General features: G+C 47.8%; 2 protein-coding genes across 4 annotated transcripts in view; one reads left to right on the plus strand and one right to left on the minus strand.

Annotated features, from left to right (window-relative positions):
• Positions 1-2397, plus strand: part of LOC149335428 (complement C3-like) — a 70912-nt gene extending 68515 nt beyond the window's left edge. For 2 of the 3 annotated variants that reach the window (XM_089552117.1, XM_089552118.1), the window contains one exon: positions 1147-2397. In XM_089552117.1, coding sequence (XP_089408243.1) covers positions 1147-1288 — 142 coding nt within the window. In that variant the 3' untranslated portion in view covers positions 1289-2397. The remainder of the gene's footprint in view (positions 1-1146) is intronic. The other variant, XM_089552119.1, reaches the window with a different exon arrangement.
• Positions 1440-14967, minus strand: LOC149335429 (monoglyceride lipase-like). The gene is made up of 6 exons (XM_089552120.1): positions 14851-14967; positions 12421-12557; positions 10237-10347; positions 8169-8342; positions 4832-4963; positions 1440-3952 (listed from the first exon to the last, which is right to left on the minus strand). Exons 1-6 carry the CDS (start codon positions 14948-14950, stop codon positions 3803-3805), a joined length of 804 nt encoding a protein of 267 aa, XP_089408246.1. The 5' UTR covers positions 14951-14967; the 3' UTR covers positions 1440-3802.
• Positions 14968-15140: the final 173 nt, after the last annotated feature.

Consider the following 15140-nt stretch of genomic DNA (forward strand, 5'->3'; position numbering starts at 1 on the left):
TCGCTCTTCATCATGGCATTAACGTACAGATAATGTTAGTGGCAGAAGAAACATGGCTTTCTTTGAACGTTTTTCTCTTAACTTCCCATTAAAATTCGAATTTCTGATTTCACTATCAAAATTTCACTATACCTTAAGTGCTTTTACAACACGAATTGTCCTGCTTTTGCTTGTAGACATTTCACCACACTAAGCGAGCATTATTGGCGAACATGCGTAAGCCAACCTTTCATGGTGCTTTCATAAAAATGAATGCATTTTTAAATTGTCAAGCGCAACCGGTGACCTAAGCCTTTTTTCGTAAGAAGCATGCCGCGTTGTTTGACACAAAACGATGCTTTATCTTTTGTTTCATTTCTACCTTAACCTTTTATAGTTTACAGATAAAATACCGTACGTTTACCCTTGGGATAATGCCAATCGAAGTGACCTTGGGATGGGCCAAAATTATGATACTAGTCGTAATGTAGAGTAACTCTGGGTACGGATGAGGATGTCTGCTGCATTTTTTTTACAGCAACCAGTTATTTGGCAGCAACCAGACATTTTACAATTCAGAATCAGAATCAGTCTTTATTTCTTGATACATTTTTAGAGTACAGCTTATTATGCAGAAGGAGGTCCCGAAGTCAGAGACTGTAATGGGACCTCCTACCCAGTTTTTACAGTAATCATTCGTCACGCACGTTAATGCAGGTTCTCATGAAAGACTGGTTTTCGGCTTGATACACGCGGTGAGGGAGAGAGGCCAGGGATGGAAAGGGGAATTCGTGAGATCACGAATGACGCATTTATGTTCGCGCCATTCAGCGTGGCGCGTTGCCATGACGTCGCTCATGGCGTCACTATGTTTTCACCAATAAGCGTGGAGTGTTGCAGCTGTCATGCTACGCCGACGGCGCTGCCGAAATGGAGAAAATCGTCTTAACAGCAGTCGCTGCAAAAGTTTCATTGTTAGTAGCGCCCCATTCTGTACGGCTGCACTTTCAGTATCCGTGTCACTGTATCGCTGTTGTTTCCGAGTGATGCAGCGACTAGCACAACATTTAGCCTTGTTATTAAAGAAGCACTCATGCTCGCTACTTTTGGATAACGCGTTTCAGTTCCGCGATTAAAATCAGTCTATATTCGTGATCTCTCTTCCAGCATGAGGTACGCCCTGGACAGTAACGTGCGACTCTTTAACACCGAAGATAGCGAAGAGTCTTCGAGAGCAAGGATGCTGTATTCAGTGCTCCAGTGGCTCAAGTCGGGATTGACCAAAATGGGAGGTTGTCAGGGCCGATGACGCAGCCACCACTCACCAGTCGCAGAGTTCTCAATTCCCTGGAGCAGACTCCGGTGCCAGCGTTGACGCGCTGACTTCTTGCGTTGTTCCAGCCAAGCATCCATCAAAAGTCAAGAGTGTGTCTGCTTGGCAATAAGAAGTTTTCTGCGAATACTCAGCGCCATACATTGTGGGAACAGTGAGAGCTTTGTCCTGAAGCCTAACAGAGGGCGCTACCCCCCAGCTGCAACGTGACGTAGAGTCACGGAGATTGCCATCTACACTGCATTTTGGGCATTCAGCTGCATGTTAGTTTGCTCTTTTTTTTTCACTTCAGTAGTGCCGTTTTTTTGTAGTTTTGTTGAAGCGTACCATCTATGTGGACGACTTTTTGCACATGATGAACCTTACCTAAATTTTCGATTTTGAATACTCATTAGAGGCTCTTAAGTTCTTTCCTCTGGCTTTGCTGAGCACACACATGCCTCGAGAACAGCGACGTTATAATTAAGTCGTAATATATTGTGTCGAATGAAAAAAAAAAACAAAACAAACCTATTTTCCAGAGTGTTTTGTCATGGCCACCATGATCCCATGCAGAGAATTTTTAATTTGCATTTTGCGAAGAGAAAAGAAGACTCCAACCTAAATGAGTTCGAGACATTCTGTGGTAGCCTCTATTGTTCTGAGACCAATAACACATTCTGTATTCAAGAAAAGAAGTCTGATCCTCTTCTGACAGGCCCTGATCCACATCACAGCACATAACCAATAGTCATATAGAGGTTAAAACTGCCTGCAGGATAAACTTGTCATATCTCCCAGAGTGTGTGCAGCGCAAAACATTCCTCTATCTTACCGTGAAAGCTTTGTCTTCTCACAGGTCATGGATTTCACTTTCATAGCATCATCAAAGCAGCAAAACTACATAAACATGTCGAGTCTCATGGGATCACACTATTGCTATGTATGTCATACAAAACTGTTGGCTCGTGGTTAACAAGTCAGTGAAGTACAGCTAAAGGCTGAAAATAAAATTACATATGGTCTTCACTTGCTTGCATTTTGTTTCTGAAATGTGTAGTCACTGTAGAAATAAAGACAATAAATATTTCATTATTTGTAGGTCACAGTAGAGTATGTGCTTGTTGCTGTGGACATTTGCCATGGTTCCCCGTAGTTTGCCACTCTGGGCTTGGCCAAGGTTCATCAAAGTGTGGTCGAGAAGACACATCTGTTTTAAAATGCCATTAAGAGACTTTTAGTAAGAAAAGATTATAGCTGCATATCCACTGTTGGTACCGTCTATGCCAAATGTTGTCAGCCAACGAGGGCTTCCTTCTGAGCCATCTAGCCCAGCTGTTACAGATCCCGTAATCACCAAAAAAAAATATCCAGAGGTTAGGACAAGGGTTCTGCTGACCTTAACAGGTTTACAGCTTCAGCAGTGCCCTAAATACTGCACTGCACGGCTAAAACATATCCCATTGGTTGGTTACTTACACAGATTGCACATTGGGTACACTTCTACAGCAGTCATAACCAAAAACATTCTCGCAAAACTCACTATGTAAAGGTAAAAACACTGGAACGAAATTGGAAGTATTCGACTAATACTGACACCAAACGGCTCTTGTGTAGCTGATCTTCGCTTTCTTTTAGTAGATTTAGTTGCACTGTGCAACGAATGTAGCAGGGTTCCTTTACTGTGGCGCATTAACAAATTTATGCCAGAAAAGAAAACAAAAGCGCACTCGCGAGAAAAACACAGACAAACGACGAACACATAGTACTCTAGGGTTGGAGATTTTTTTCGAGAATAAGTCAACTCATCTAGACCAATGTATTCACTGAGCAAGTTTAGAATACTTTTCGCTATCCAAAGCATAAACAGTGCTTTATAAAAAGATCTCTTGAACCAAGTTCTGCACTGTGTCCGAAAGAAAAAAATCTAATGAAGCAATCAGCGAATCATTAAATAAGCCCAGCCACTCAGTTATGCAAATCACCAATCATTCAGGTTATCAAACATTATGCATACAATCAAAAACCAATATAAGTAGTTAGGAGTTCAGATCACCTCGTGGTTACAACCATCGAGACGACTGCGTAACGCGAAACAAGGCACATTCAATATAATAAAGCGGTGGCTGCTGGTTGCTGCTATGCCAATATAACATTTAAGCGAAAGCAAAATCACAAACTATAAAATAAGTACAGGTGAATAACATACGTGGAAAGCTTCCACTGATCGACCTCCAGATGGCTAGCTCATGAACAGGTATGCTCAGCACTACAAAGACGACCGGGTACAGTATACTACTTCTTGTTCGCGTCGCCCAAAGATCGGCACGAAAGAAGAGACTGCAATGGTACAGGTTCTTCAGTATTTCTTGAGTATTTCTCGTTGCCGTTAGTGGCACGATCACATTTACATAATCTACATTTCGCTCGCACCGTGAGCTATGACTCGTTTAGTTGCTGAAGGCAAGAGTGACGTTCCCTCTTTCTTCGTTCAGCCCTGGCGGCTACGTCTCATTGTTTGCTCGACTGTGATAAGTCGAGGGAAGGCGTTGCGCTTTCAGGCGGCAGCCTCGGCTCGATCCAGTCCGCGATGTCCTGGAACGCCTTTTCGGACACGCCTTCGATTTCCGCCAGGATGTTGTGGTAGGCACCCGGGTAGACCTGTTATGCGGGGACGAAAGCGTGGGGGATCTGCGTTTCTGTACGTTGCGAGCTTCAGAGCAGCAGCAACGTGCTAGTTCATTAACTAGCTGCAGTCGCGTGAAGAGGTTCCAATTCGAATTTATCTTGAATCGAGCAGTCACTCCTACCGGTCACTCTCTGCGGTTCATTTTTTCGAAGCGGTAGGTTCACTCTGCTAGGCAAAGCCGGGTATCGCCGTGTGTGCAACACCCTGAGCATGACTGGCAGGTGGCGCCAAGAGAGCAACCTAGGAGGCAGGTTTTCCATCTAGGTCACGAAGCTTAACATCTTAACCACACATCACTGACACAAGCAGCAACACTGCACTTAAGGCTTTCGCCTTACCGCACTTTAGGTCAACAAAGTGCCCCCCCTGAATTTTTTTATTGCGTGGACATCTGAGGCTAGGCTACACTGATATTCCCTTCTTGCCAGTGATCGTGGAGTACTTTTCAGTTTTCATAAGTCACAAATCTGACGAGGTAATGAAGAGAAAAAAATGTTCCATCTTTAAATCTAATTTTCTCTCTAATAAATACGTCTTTTGCTTAGAGACAAACGTCAGCTTGGCCAAAATCAGCCATGTTATCCATTTTAACAGAAAACAAAAATTGAAGAGAGATGTCCTCATTTCGCTCGAATGAAACACATTTGCGGCAGACAGCTTCAGCGGGGCAAATCTGCGTGCCCCGGCTTCGGAATACGAAATTGGACGCCGACAATGTCGGCGATGTGATAAAGTCCTGGAGCAGGTACCAGCGCAGCCATCGTTGCTAAAAGAATGGGCAGACGTCGTATGCAGAATACACGACGGAAATTAAAGAATATACACGGAGTGAATATGCCAATTTACTGCACCTTCATTGTCTTGTCGGTGCTGGGCATGGTCTGGAAAAACTCTTCCGTAGCAGCGGGTTCGCATATCTTGTCTGCTGAGCCAACTTGGACCAGCAATGGCACCTGGACCAGGTGCACTTTCTTGTGTAGATGCTGAACGAAATCAGGAGAGGGCAGTGGAATCGACAGCTGCGGCGAGCAGTTCACTGGCATTCAGCGCGCGCGTGCGAGAGTCCTATCCTCTCCGTCCTGTCCTGGTGAAACTGTACACCACTAGTGGGAGACGTTCGGGAGACGTGGTTTGCGTTTCAGCCTTGCAGTGGGCAGCTTATATGGTACACCAGGAGCTCTAGAACTCTGCCCCCGGGGAAACGACATCCGTCTTTCTAATCTTTTTAAAAGGACGCTCAGAAGAAATTTGAGTTGGTGCATCATCACCATCATCATCATCATCATCAGCCTGACTACGCCCACTGCAGGGCAAAGGCCTCTCCCATGTCTCTCCAACTAACCCTGTCCTTTGCCCGGTGCGGCCACCATATCGCCGCAAATTTCTTGATCTCATCCGCCCACCTAACTTTCTGCCGCCCCCTGCTACGCTTGCCTTCTCTTGGAGTCCACTCCGTTACCCTTAAGGACCAGCGGTTATCTTGCCTTCGCATTACATGCCCAGCCCAAGCCCACTTCTTCCTCTTGATTTCAACTAGGATATCATTAACGCGCGTTTGTTCTCTCACCCACACCGCCCGATTCCGATCTCTTTACGTTACATCTATAATTTTTTTTCCATAGTTCGCTGCGTTGTCCTTAACTTCAGCTGAACCCTCTTTGTTAGCCTCCAAATTTCTGCCCCGTAGGTGCATGTCGGGATATATCTGTATTGGGATCACACAGACGCTGCTCCCCATAAAGGAGAACTTTTACGAGCTAGACTAGGTAAAAAAAAAATTAATTATAGGTGCCACCACCCTTGGCCATTTTCGCAAGCTATTGCAGTGCGCCGAGAAAGATTTGGGCGAGGATCGTGATGCTATATACTACCCTGCTGTTCACTTCCAAATAATTATAATCGAGTCCCTTTCGAAGTGGTCGTAGCCAGTTTGAATCCATTAGCACGAAAGAAAAAATAATCCCAATAATTGTTTTCAGCAATAAATGCGTTTTTTCCTTCAGGAAAAACGTCAACATACCCAGAAGGGGTCATGGAAACGGTTTTGAGTAGAAACCAAAATGTATGTGCCTGCCCTCAGTGTCCCTTAAGACCTTTAGGCTTGTAGGTGTGCTGCTAGGGGACGATGTGTTTTTATGGTGCAAAGGCATATGTGGCCAAAGAGTGCCATGGCCCCAAGTGTTTTCGTCGACTCAAAGTGGGGTCAACTATCCATTTCCCAAGTATTTAACTCCGGAGAAATGGAGTAGCAGGCCACGAGGAAGCTTGTGCCCATTGTATCAGCGGTGGGTACCCCGTGGCGCTATGGGTCGAAGCACGCACCTTTCGTATGAGAGGCGCATGCTCAAACCACTAGGTCACCGCTATGGTACGGTTGCCGTCAGGGTCTCACTATAAAGCTCGAAAACGCACTACTTTAGCCGAAGATCTCTTATCAAGGGTTGAACATGAATCCTCAACCCGCGGTACACTAGTAGTGGCAGTTTCGACCTCTCACCCCCAAGAATTGATGGCGCCTCGAAATGCTGTGGGCAAACAAACTAGTTACCGGTTTATTATTTACCCTACAGGCCCCCTGCATGATGATATCACGTATATAGTAAGATGGGAACTAAGCGAATCGCACCAAATAGCGAACAACGACAGATAAACAAGATAAAAGAAAATCATATCAGTGAACTAATGCAGCTGAGGTAGACGAAACGAAAAGTATAACACACGAAGAAGGTGTACATATCCAGAATTACGCAGTGGTGCTAGTGATAACATTTCTGCGCAAAAGCTCCCGGTATGCTCTGTGGGGACTTAGCCCCGCTCGTCCCCTGCTGTTAGCTTCCTCTAGTTAGTTACCCTAAAAAGGGAGGGCACTGGTGTCGCAGCGACACGAGTGCCAAGGACGGCGTGATTGCTGCGCGCGTGAGCGTTGGAGACGACTCGATGTGTGGGGAGTTCTTGGGGCGCTGACGTACCCGAGCGACATTCCGCTCTTAGCTAGCGGGGCGATGCCGTTAGGGAGAACGTTCTCCCGCATCTCGTCGCGTCCGCCGTGGAGTATCTCTCCTGCCCTAGCGTGGGTGAATATTCGCTCGTAACTGTGCTGCTGAGTCGGACGTCCTCAATTCCTTAGCGCATTTTGTTGCTGGCTGGCGTTATTGTTGTTATATCAATAAATGCCTGTTTGTGTCAGCCAGAGTGTCGCTCGTTTGTAACCTCAGAGCAAGGCCCGCCGTGGTCGGCGCGCGCGATCACAAGGTGGGGTCCCGGCGGTTTTGATTTTTGTCAGCCGCGGTTAAACGTGGAAACCCTACAGCTCCCCCCCCTTCCCCCCTCCCCCCCCCCCCCCCCCCCCCCCCGCAAAAAAAAAAGCCTCCGAGAGGGTTCATAATAAAGAGACATCAGATAAGTATCAATTTATCCCCATAATCTGTGGGCCGTGGAGAGTTCCTTGACTGAATACATGTCCAAACCTGACTCCTCTGAGGCCATTCTGCTGGGCTTTCTTCTCCCCCTTGGCTAAACTCTCTCGCTCTACAGTGGGCTCTTCTCTACCTCGAGCAAGCAAGATGCCGCCATAACCTGCGTGAATCTTATCGCGATCTCTACTTGCAAGGCCAGGATCTTCTCCTTCTATCTCAAAACAGTGCCAGTCCTGTGCACTTCTTCGTTTGTCCTTGTCTTTTCGCGCTGCATTCTTTGACCATGTTCTCTCGCTCTACCCGTAATTCCTCTTATCTCCCGTTACTTACTTCCACTGTTTTAGATATGACCACTAATTGTCACGCCTTTCGGCATCTTCAGATTATTTGTTGGACGCAGCTTTAAGGTTCTCGGGATTAAGGAATCTCACAGGTGGGTTTTCGCTGTATAATACGAGATGCAGCGACGGATCTTCGCTGTGGTCAGTGTGATTTCATTGTTATTATGGATTATTAATTGTCTTCTTCTCTGGTAGAGTAGAGTGCACGTGACGTCACTGCACTACAACTCGTGACGTCCCTGTTTTCGGAATACCCAGTACGGCAAGCTGCCGCTAAGCGGTGCTTGCAGGGATGTCATTAGTGGCGCTCTGTATGCAGGCCAATTAGCGGGGTGCGGCGGTACACCAACGCGGAAAAAACACGGAAACGTGCTTTTAACAGCTGTAGCTGAAAAAGAACAAATTTGTGTGGTTTGATACATGGATCTTACCTCCAGTGCCACTACACCCGCAGCTGCCCAGCCTACCGGTATGTGGCCTTTGTAGCGCAGCGCGTCGTTCTTCTGCCAGCGCACAACGTTGGCATCCCGAGTGAGCAGCGTCAGGTCCAGCGCTGCCACGGGCATGCTGGGCACCAAACGCCCAAGGATCTTGGTCGTGGTTCTCTGTGTGTGCCGAGTAGGGAAGCTTTATTAGAAAAGGTGCGTTGGACCTGAGACTATGGGTTGCTTTAGCACCTTCACAGAGGTAGTCAGAGGGCAGGGGCGGTAGAGACTCTTCAGAACGCGCACATCTGGCCAGGCGTCGTTTGACCAGATGCAAAATCGTCTTGCAGAAACCGGCGAAGACTTGTATTCTTGTCTAAATGTTCGTTAGCGGACAGAGACTTCCAGCGGAGTGGAAGTCTCAGTCCGCTTGGCAACGTTTCAAGAAGAGGAGAAGTCTTCGCCCGGTTTCTACAAGACGACTTAGCATCTGGCCAGGAGTCGTCTGACCAGATGCAAAGTCGCCCGATTGAAACCAGAGGATGCCTGGCCAGGTACAAAGTCATCTTGTCGAAACTGGGCGAGGTCTTGTCCACTAGCTGTTACGTTGGTAAGCGGACTGAGACTTCCAGCCCAGTGGACTGAGACTTCCAGCCTCCTGGAAGGCTCAGTCCGCTTGGCAACGTTTCAACAAGAGGAGAAGTCTTCGCCCAGTTTCTACAAGACGACTTTGCATCTGGCCAGGCGTCGTCTGACCGGATGCAAAGTCGTCTGGTCGAAACCGGGCGAGGACTTGCCCACTAGCTGATACGTTGGCTACCGGACTGAGACTTTCAGCCTCTCCCTTATTCATTTTGTGCCTTATAATGCCATATAAAAAGTTAGTAACTCCCCTTGAGCGATTTTGTACACCTTTATTTGAGGGCACGTAGTGACACTGCGGCTAACGAATGAGCATGCGCAGAACGCTACGTACCTAACCGCTCCTTGAGGGCGTACGCACGCTACAGACCATAGACCATAGCGTGAGTACGATGAGGACACGTTACGGGCTGCGTTGAGAACATGGCAGAGGGCTGCTCGCAGGCATTTTATGAAATATACAGCATCGACGCTGCATTCTTCGACACGATAGCTTCCTTTTAGCTGCGGCAATCACATTTAATCAGAGTAATTTCACCCATACATCAAGGGCTTGACCTCCTAAGGGCCAGAAGCCATATTGCTCGAGCACTGCATGCCTATCGTCGAACTGGGCAGCCCATATCGACCATGACATGAATGAACGTTACCGCTGCATTATCGTTGCAAGAAAACTTATCGAAACGCTCGCACAAGGATCAATTTTGACGTTGAACTAGTACAAGTGGCGGTATCTAATTATCTCGCTGCATTTTTGCGCCCACAGTTTTGCTATCTCACGTACTGCTGCAAGCACTGCTGACAATTTTGCAATGATCTGCATGCTCCTGTGCATGTTAAGGAATGCAGGTATACGTAAACGGTCCTGTCTGTAAGAACCAGCTGAATACTCCAAGCAGGTATGTAGGAAACGTTTCAATATGATGCACTGTAAGCACGAATTAGCCTATGAGGAAGTAAAAAGGCAGTGAGCAGTCCTCTGGGGAACTTCCTTTCAGGGGCAGAGCATGTTCCAAGTCCCGGTGTAGATTTGGATCACTAAGTACACGGAATGTCTACTCTTGGCAACGAGGGAATATTCAAACGGAAATAATAGCAACCTGATTCAGATAACAATTGATGGCGGCTTTCAAACTGTCGTGAGAGCTAGTGGAGATCTTGAGGTTAGTAAATAGATGAGATTGATACTTCGGTGAAAATCTTCGTAACAGCTAGAACGTCGCATGTTTTAAAAAAATAATTTCCGTAGACACTTTTCCTATAGACAGTCTAGTGACTATGAACAGATAAAGGAAAGGAAAGCAAGAGAGTCTATAAAAGCAAGAGAAGGAAAGCAAGAGAGTCTATAAAAAGAGTCCATAGAAAGTCTGTAGACCATTTGTATCAGAGTGCGTCCGCCAAGGACACGTATTAACTTCTAGGGCTGCTTCACCTTGTACCAGGGGGCCAATTCCTTGCTCGGGGCAATCAGCGGTGACACGAGGATGATCCCGGCGAAGTCGAGGACACGCTTTTGGGCCGCCAAGAGAGCCAGCGTCCCGCCCTAGAAAAAAAAAAAACAGTGTAGGCGCACGTCCGTGAAAATTAAGGATGCCGTGGATTGTATTTCATGCTCGACCCTTCCTCTTTGATTTTTTTCCAGCCCTCCAATAGCTTTACTTTATGAACGACGCCTTTTTTTTTTAAATGCGCACTACGCAAGGTCATGGATTAATTGTATCGGAGCCGTGGCGGTCAATGCGACTCGCTTTATTACAGGTACTGCCGTGTGCGACGAAAAACGAAGACACCTTTCACTGAGGAGTTTCATCAGCAAACCGGTCCCCTATGGTGTCCGCCAAAATTGAAGCCTGTTGGGGTAGTACTCTCCCGTCGCCCCTTACCCTAACCCACTATCATCCCTCCTTCCCCACTCCTGCTTGCGCCCTATGCCCAGAACCCTTCGCTTCTTCCCTCCACATCCTTTCCCTCTGCCCGGCGGACCCTCCCCCGCGGGACCTAGAGAACCTCAAGACCTGGGAGGACTGGGAGACCCTGCTGCATTCGGAGGACCCGGCCGTGCAGACCATCGCCACCGGCCGTGCTGCCAGTGTTATGGACCTCAGGAACATAAACACTTGAGTGCAGAGGGGTCGTGCGGGGACCCTGGGGCGTGCCCCGAATTCCTTTGTAAATAAAGTTTTCTCTCTCTCTCTCTCTCTTGGGGTAGTAAGTTACCATAGTTCAACTGAACTTTCAGACTGAGTAGATGGTTCATAGTTTCAAGAAAAAGTAAACGCATTCGCAATACGGACACAGCGGAGAGGAAAGACTCTGGGAGGCACTTGTATGGTGTCGTTCTGCATTTTGTCGGTCTTGCGAATGCGCTATGCTACTTCTTGAAAATAACTTACCGAAGCTTGAGTAAGTTACCATATCTTGAGTCAAATGGACGTGTGACTGGTTGTTTGGCTTATCCTCGTAACAAGCGGTTGAAAGAAATAGTTACAGCTGCTCCCACACCCTGCAACGTTGTGGCCGGTATAGCAGCACAACGGCTGAGCCGTATCGATGGCACTCACAAGAACGTTGGGCAATTAGAAAATGACTGTAGGCTGATCAGAGCCATGAGGCTCTCGTTAGCCCGCAGACGTTTTTTATACATTGTGAACTTCAGTACTGAGTCTGAATTTTTTCCCCCGGGCCGCGAGTCGACCACCTGTGCGTGTTTCTCGGCGCTAATGAGTCCACTGCTAACTATATACTTTTCAACGCAACGAACTATAATACCCAAGCGAATAAATTCAGGGGGGCACTTTGTTGACCTAAAGTGCGGTGAGGCGAAAGCCTCAAGCGCCGTGTTGCTGCTTGTGTCACTGATGTGTGGTTAAGATGTTAAGCTTCGCCTCTAAGAGCGGAACACGACAGCGTCTTGCAACGCTGCCAGACAGTCCATAGAACGCCATCGCCCGTTCGGTTCTACGCCTTGCTTGTCGGTAAATTGGATTTTGAAGAAAGGAAATGTACCTGTCTCGCATACTTCGATGGACACCTGAACCTCGCCGTAAGGGAAGGGAGGAAGATGGGAGTGAACGAAGACATCGTATTCACTAGACGCGCCTTTGTTCGTTCCAAACCATCGAGCTGGCATGGCGTAGTGGTTAGCATGCTCGTCTCGCACTCCGGAGACCGGGGTTCGATTCCCGAACTCGACCGATTTCTTACTCGGTTTTATTTATTTATCTGGCCTGACTAGAAAGGTTAATTAGGCTAATTCGTTAAGTTAGCAATTAACTAAACTCAGTCAAACCTACTTGGAGCATCACTATACGATCCCTTTAATTGGTTGCATGGTTAGAAGCCAAAGTACAATTGGCCCCGTTTGAAATTCGCACACTGTGACGTCACGACCGTTTGGACCAATTGAAAAGCGTGACATTTCTGTCGACAACTGCTGCTTGCAACGATGAGGAATTAAAGGCTTCCGCCTTAATAAATGTCTTCAGATGACCTGCGCTAACAGTTGGCCTTTCTTGGCTCGCTTAAAATTGCGTCGGAAAGCAAAACTCTGCGGAAGGCCAGTGTGCTGAAATGCGCTAACAGCGGCGCGTACTATCCACGAGTGAAGAACGCTGACCATGGAGTGACCGAGCAGGTAGACGGGCTTGCGTGAGAACTTCCGCCTTGTCTTGTCCACGTGCAACAGGATGTCGTCCCGGTAGTGGTCGAATGTCTTCACGTTCGCCCGGGCTCCTTCGCTCATACCGTGGCCTACTGAAAGTGGAAAAGGAAATGAATTTATTCAGTCTAGCTTAGCTGAAAACATTCGGCGAGAGCCGTCATTGGTCGCAAATCCGATGCGAAGAAGGCTCCTGCTTAGCGCTGAGGGTTCCTGCACTCTGTGCTGGAACCGTGGTATCCTGTTTACGCGTGACGTCAGCAGCCATCGGCAGCTGCGACTGCGATAGTGGATCTGTGGTCATGCAACGCGAGTGTATAAAAGCGGAGTACGATAAAAAAAATTCAGGGGCAGTTTGACCATCTAAAGTGCGCGAGGCGATAGCCTTTCCACGCAACTTAGGCTCTTAGCCTGCTACTGTTGATGCATCTGATGACTAACTAGTCATGACCGGTTGAGTCATGACTAATAAGTCTAGTCATGACTAACTAGTCACGACTTGTGAATGACTAGTTATTGCTGATTAGTCTAGTCATGATTGGTTAATGACTAACCAGTCATGACAAGTTAAGGACTAGTTAGTCATGACTAATTAGCTAATGACTAACCAGTCATGACAAGTTAAAAAATCTCTGCCTCTCCCGTAACCGAGAGTAGAGTAAGCATGAAATGTTTACGGGCCTAATGTCAGCTAGGTGGACACCCGAACCGCACCGTATAGGAAGGGAGGAACGCCACCACCCGTTCAACGCGATGCCTTGCCATTTGAACGCAAGGTTTTTTGAGGAAAGGAAATGGCGCAGTAATTCTCTGCCATCTCGGTGGACACCCGAACCGCACCGTAAAGGAAGGGAGGAACGCCACCACCCGTTCGGCGCGATGCCTTGCCCTTTGAACGCAGCGCTTCTCCCCCGGGCCCCTGTGCGCCTGAGCGGCTTTGCTTCGATGCGCGAAGCCCCTAAGAGGTCACGTACGACAACGAAGTGTATCATGGCATTTATGTGCTTTTTGCACGCGTTATTAGAAATCGGAAATTATAATTCCGTGCATTATCAAACCCACAGCTCCACTGATATCTTGATAAACATTGAGAAGGCACTGGCAGCAGTTATTTTTTGTCTCGTTTGGAGACCAGCCGGCGCTTGCATGCCGGTCGCGTAGGAGGGCTTAGAGAGTCTCGTTAAATCTCGTACGGTGCCCGGATGTTCTCGTTTCAGAGCCCGGATGACTGGAATTCAGTGCCCGGATGAGTGGATTTCAGTGCCCGGATGATGGCTCTCGGTCTCGGCGTGACGTCACCACACTGCCGACAACGGGAGCTAAAAGCATTTCATGCTTAAAACTGGTCACTAGCTCTGCTATGCCAGGGTATAAGTAGCGTGAGCAGTGACGTCACGTGGCTCTGCGCCGGCGGCATCAGCGGCAGCGGCGAGCGCGCGCCAGCTGTGCACAGTGACGTCACTCGCTGCTCGCACATGCGCAGTACGGTCGACGGAGGGAGCACGCGAAACGGCGAGACTGTGACCAATGTAGCTCACGCTACGAAAGCAACGGCCGGAAATCTCTCTCTTGAATTGAACCCAGCTGCTTTGGAAGAGTTGGTCTGGCTCTTTAGACCGCGATGGCACTTTATTTATGAAACGCCAGTTCCCCTGGCTACGTGCCGGGAATACGTGCCGAGCTAGAACAACTCCAGTATTTAGAACAATGCTGCACTGGCTAAGGCAACACTATACAGAGGAAGCGTCTAAGTGGTGTTGGCTGAAGTTACATCAGAACTTTAGCCTCAGCATGACTACTGGACTTCGACAAAGGGGTAGCATGGCATCGGCGTTAGGTGCGACTAATGCCCTTTGAGGATTTGTCAGGGAGCAATAACTTATATGCTTCCTGTGAAAGTCCAGGCGTGTCAGGGTGAATTAGCCTTTTATCACTCACGTGTGAGGCAGCCAGCCAAATAGTTCTTTACAAATATCTCCCGGAACAAGAAAGCCTCTAAGAAGTAGTGTCTCCTGCCAGGCTGAAGGTGCGGCCGAACGTTAAGCACTGAATTGAAGAGGTGGCGCAAAATAGGCAGAGAATTGCCACCAGATTGCGTTGTTATACTGAAATGCCAAGAACCAAGGCTTTTTCGAGCCTTCCGAGTTGCTAGAATGTTTGTGCCACGGTGCCAGATATCCCTTGACGATATTTAAAAAAAAAATGCTCCCCCTTCCCATCGATCTAGACAACATATGGGACCTTGCAAATTTCATAAAATTTTAACAATTTGAATGAAGGCCAGAAGAGGCGTACGTCCATTAGACTACATTTGGCGAAGAAAGTGTGGGAGATTTTCTGTTCACAGAGAATTTGGGTGCTCTTGGCTGTAGGTGTACAAGCGCTCACCGAGATCTTGGATGAAGACGTAGCAGCCCAGTCTCACCAGCATCGTAGCCAGCGTGTCGTAGTAGGGGACGCCACTGTGCTCCATGTACCCGTGGATCATGCAAACCAGCGCCCTGCAGTGGCTAAGATAATAACAGCATGAACTTAGACGGACGATTCATTCTCACAGCATCAACCGCGGGAACTCACATTATGGTGAAGAGGATTTCGGCAATAAATGTTGACGTATTATATCGTTACTTTCCTGCTAATGAGATTCAAAAGGTACTAACCAATTCATTAATGTGCAT

Source organism: Amblyomma mixtum, chromosome 7 (genome assembly GCF_055824585.1).
Source record: "Amblyomma mixtum isolate Tamu chromosome 7, ASM5582458v1, whole genome shotgun sequence".
Lineage (NCBI taxonomy): Eukaryota > Metazoa > Arthropoda > Arachnida > Ixodida > Ixodidae > Amblyomma > Amblyomma mixtum.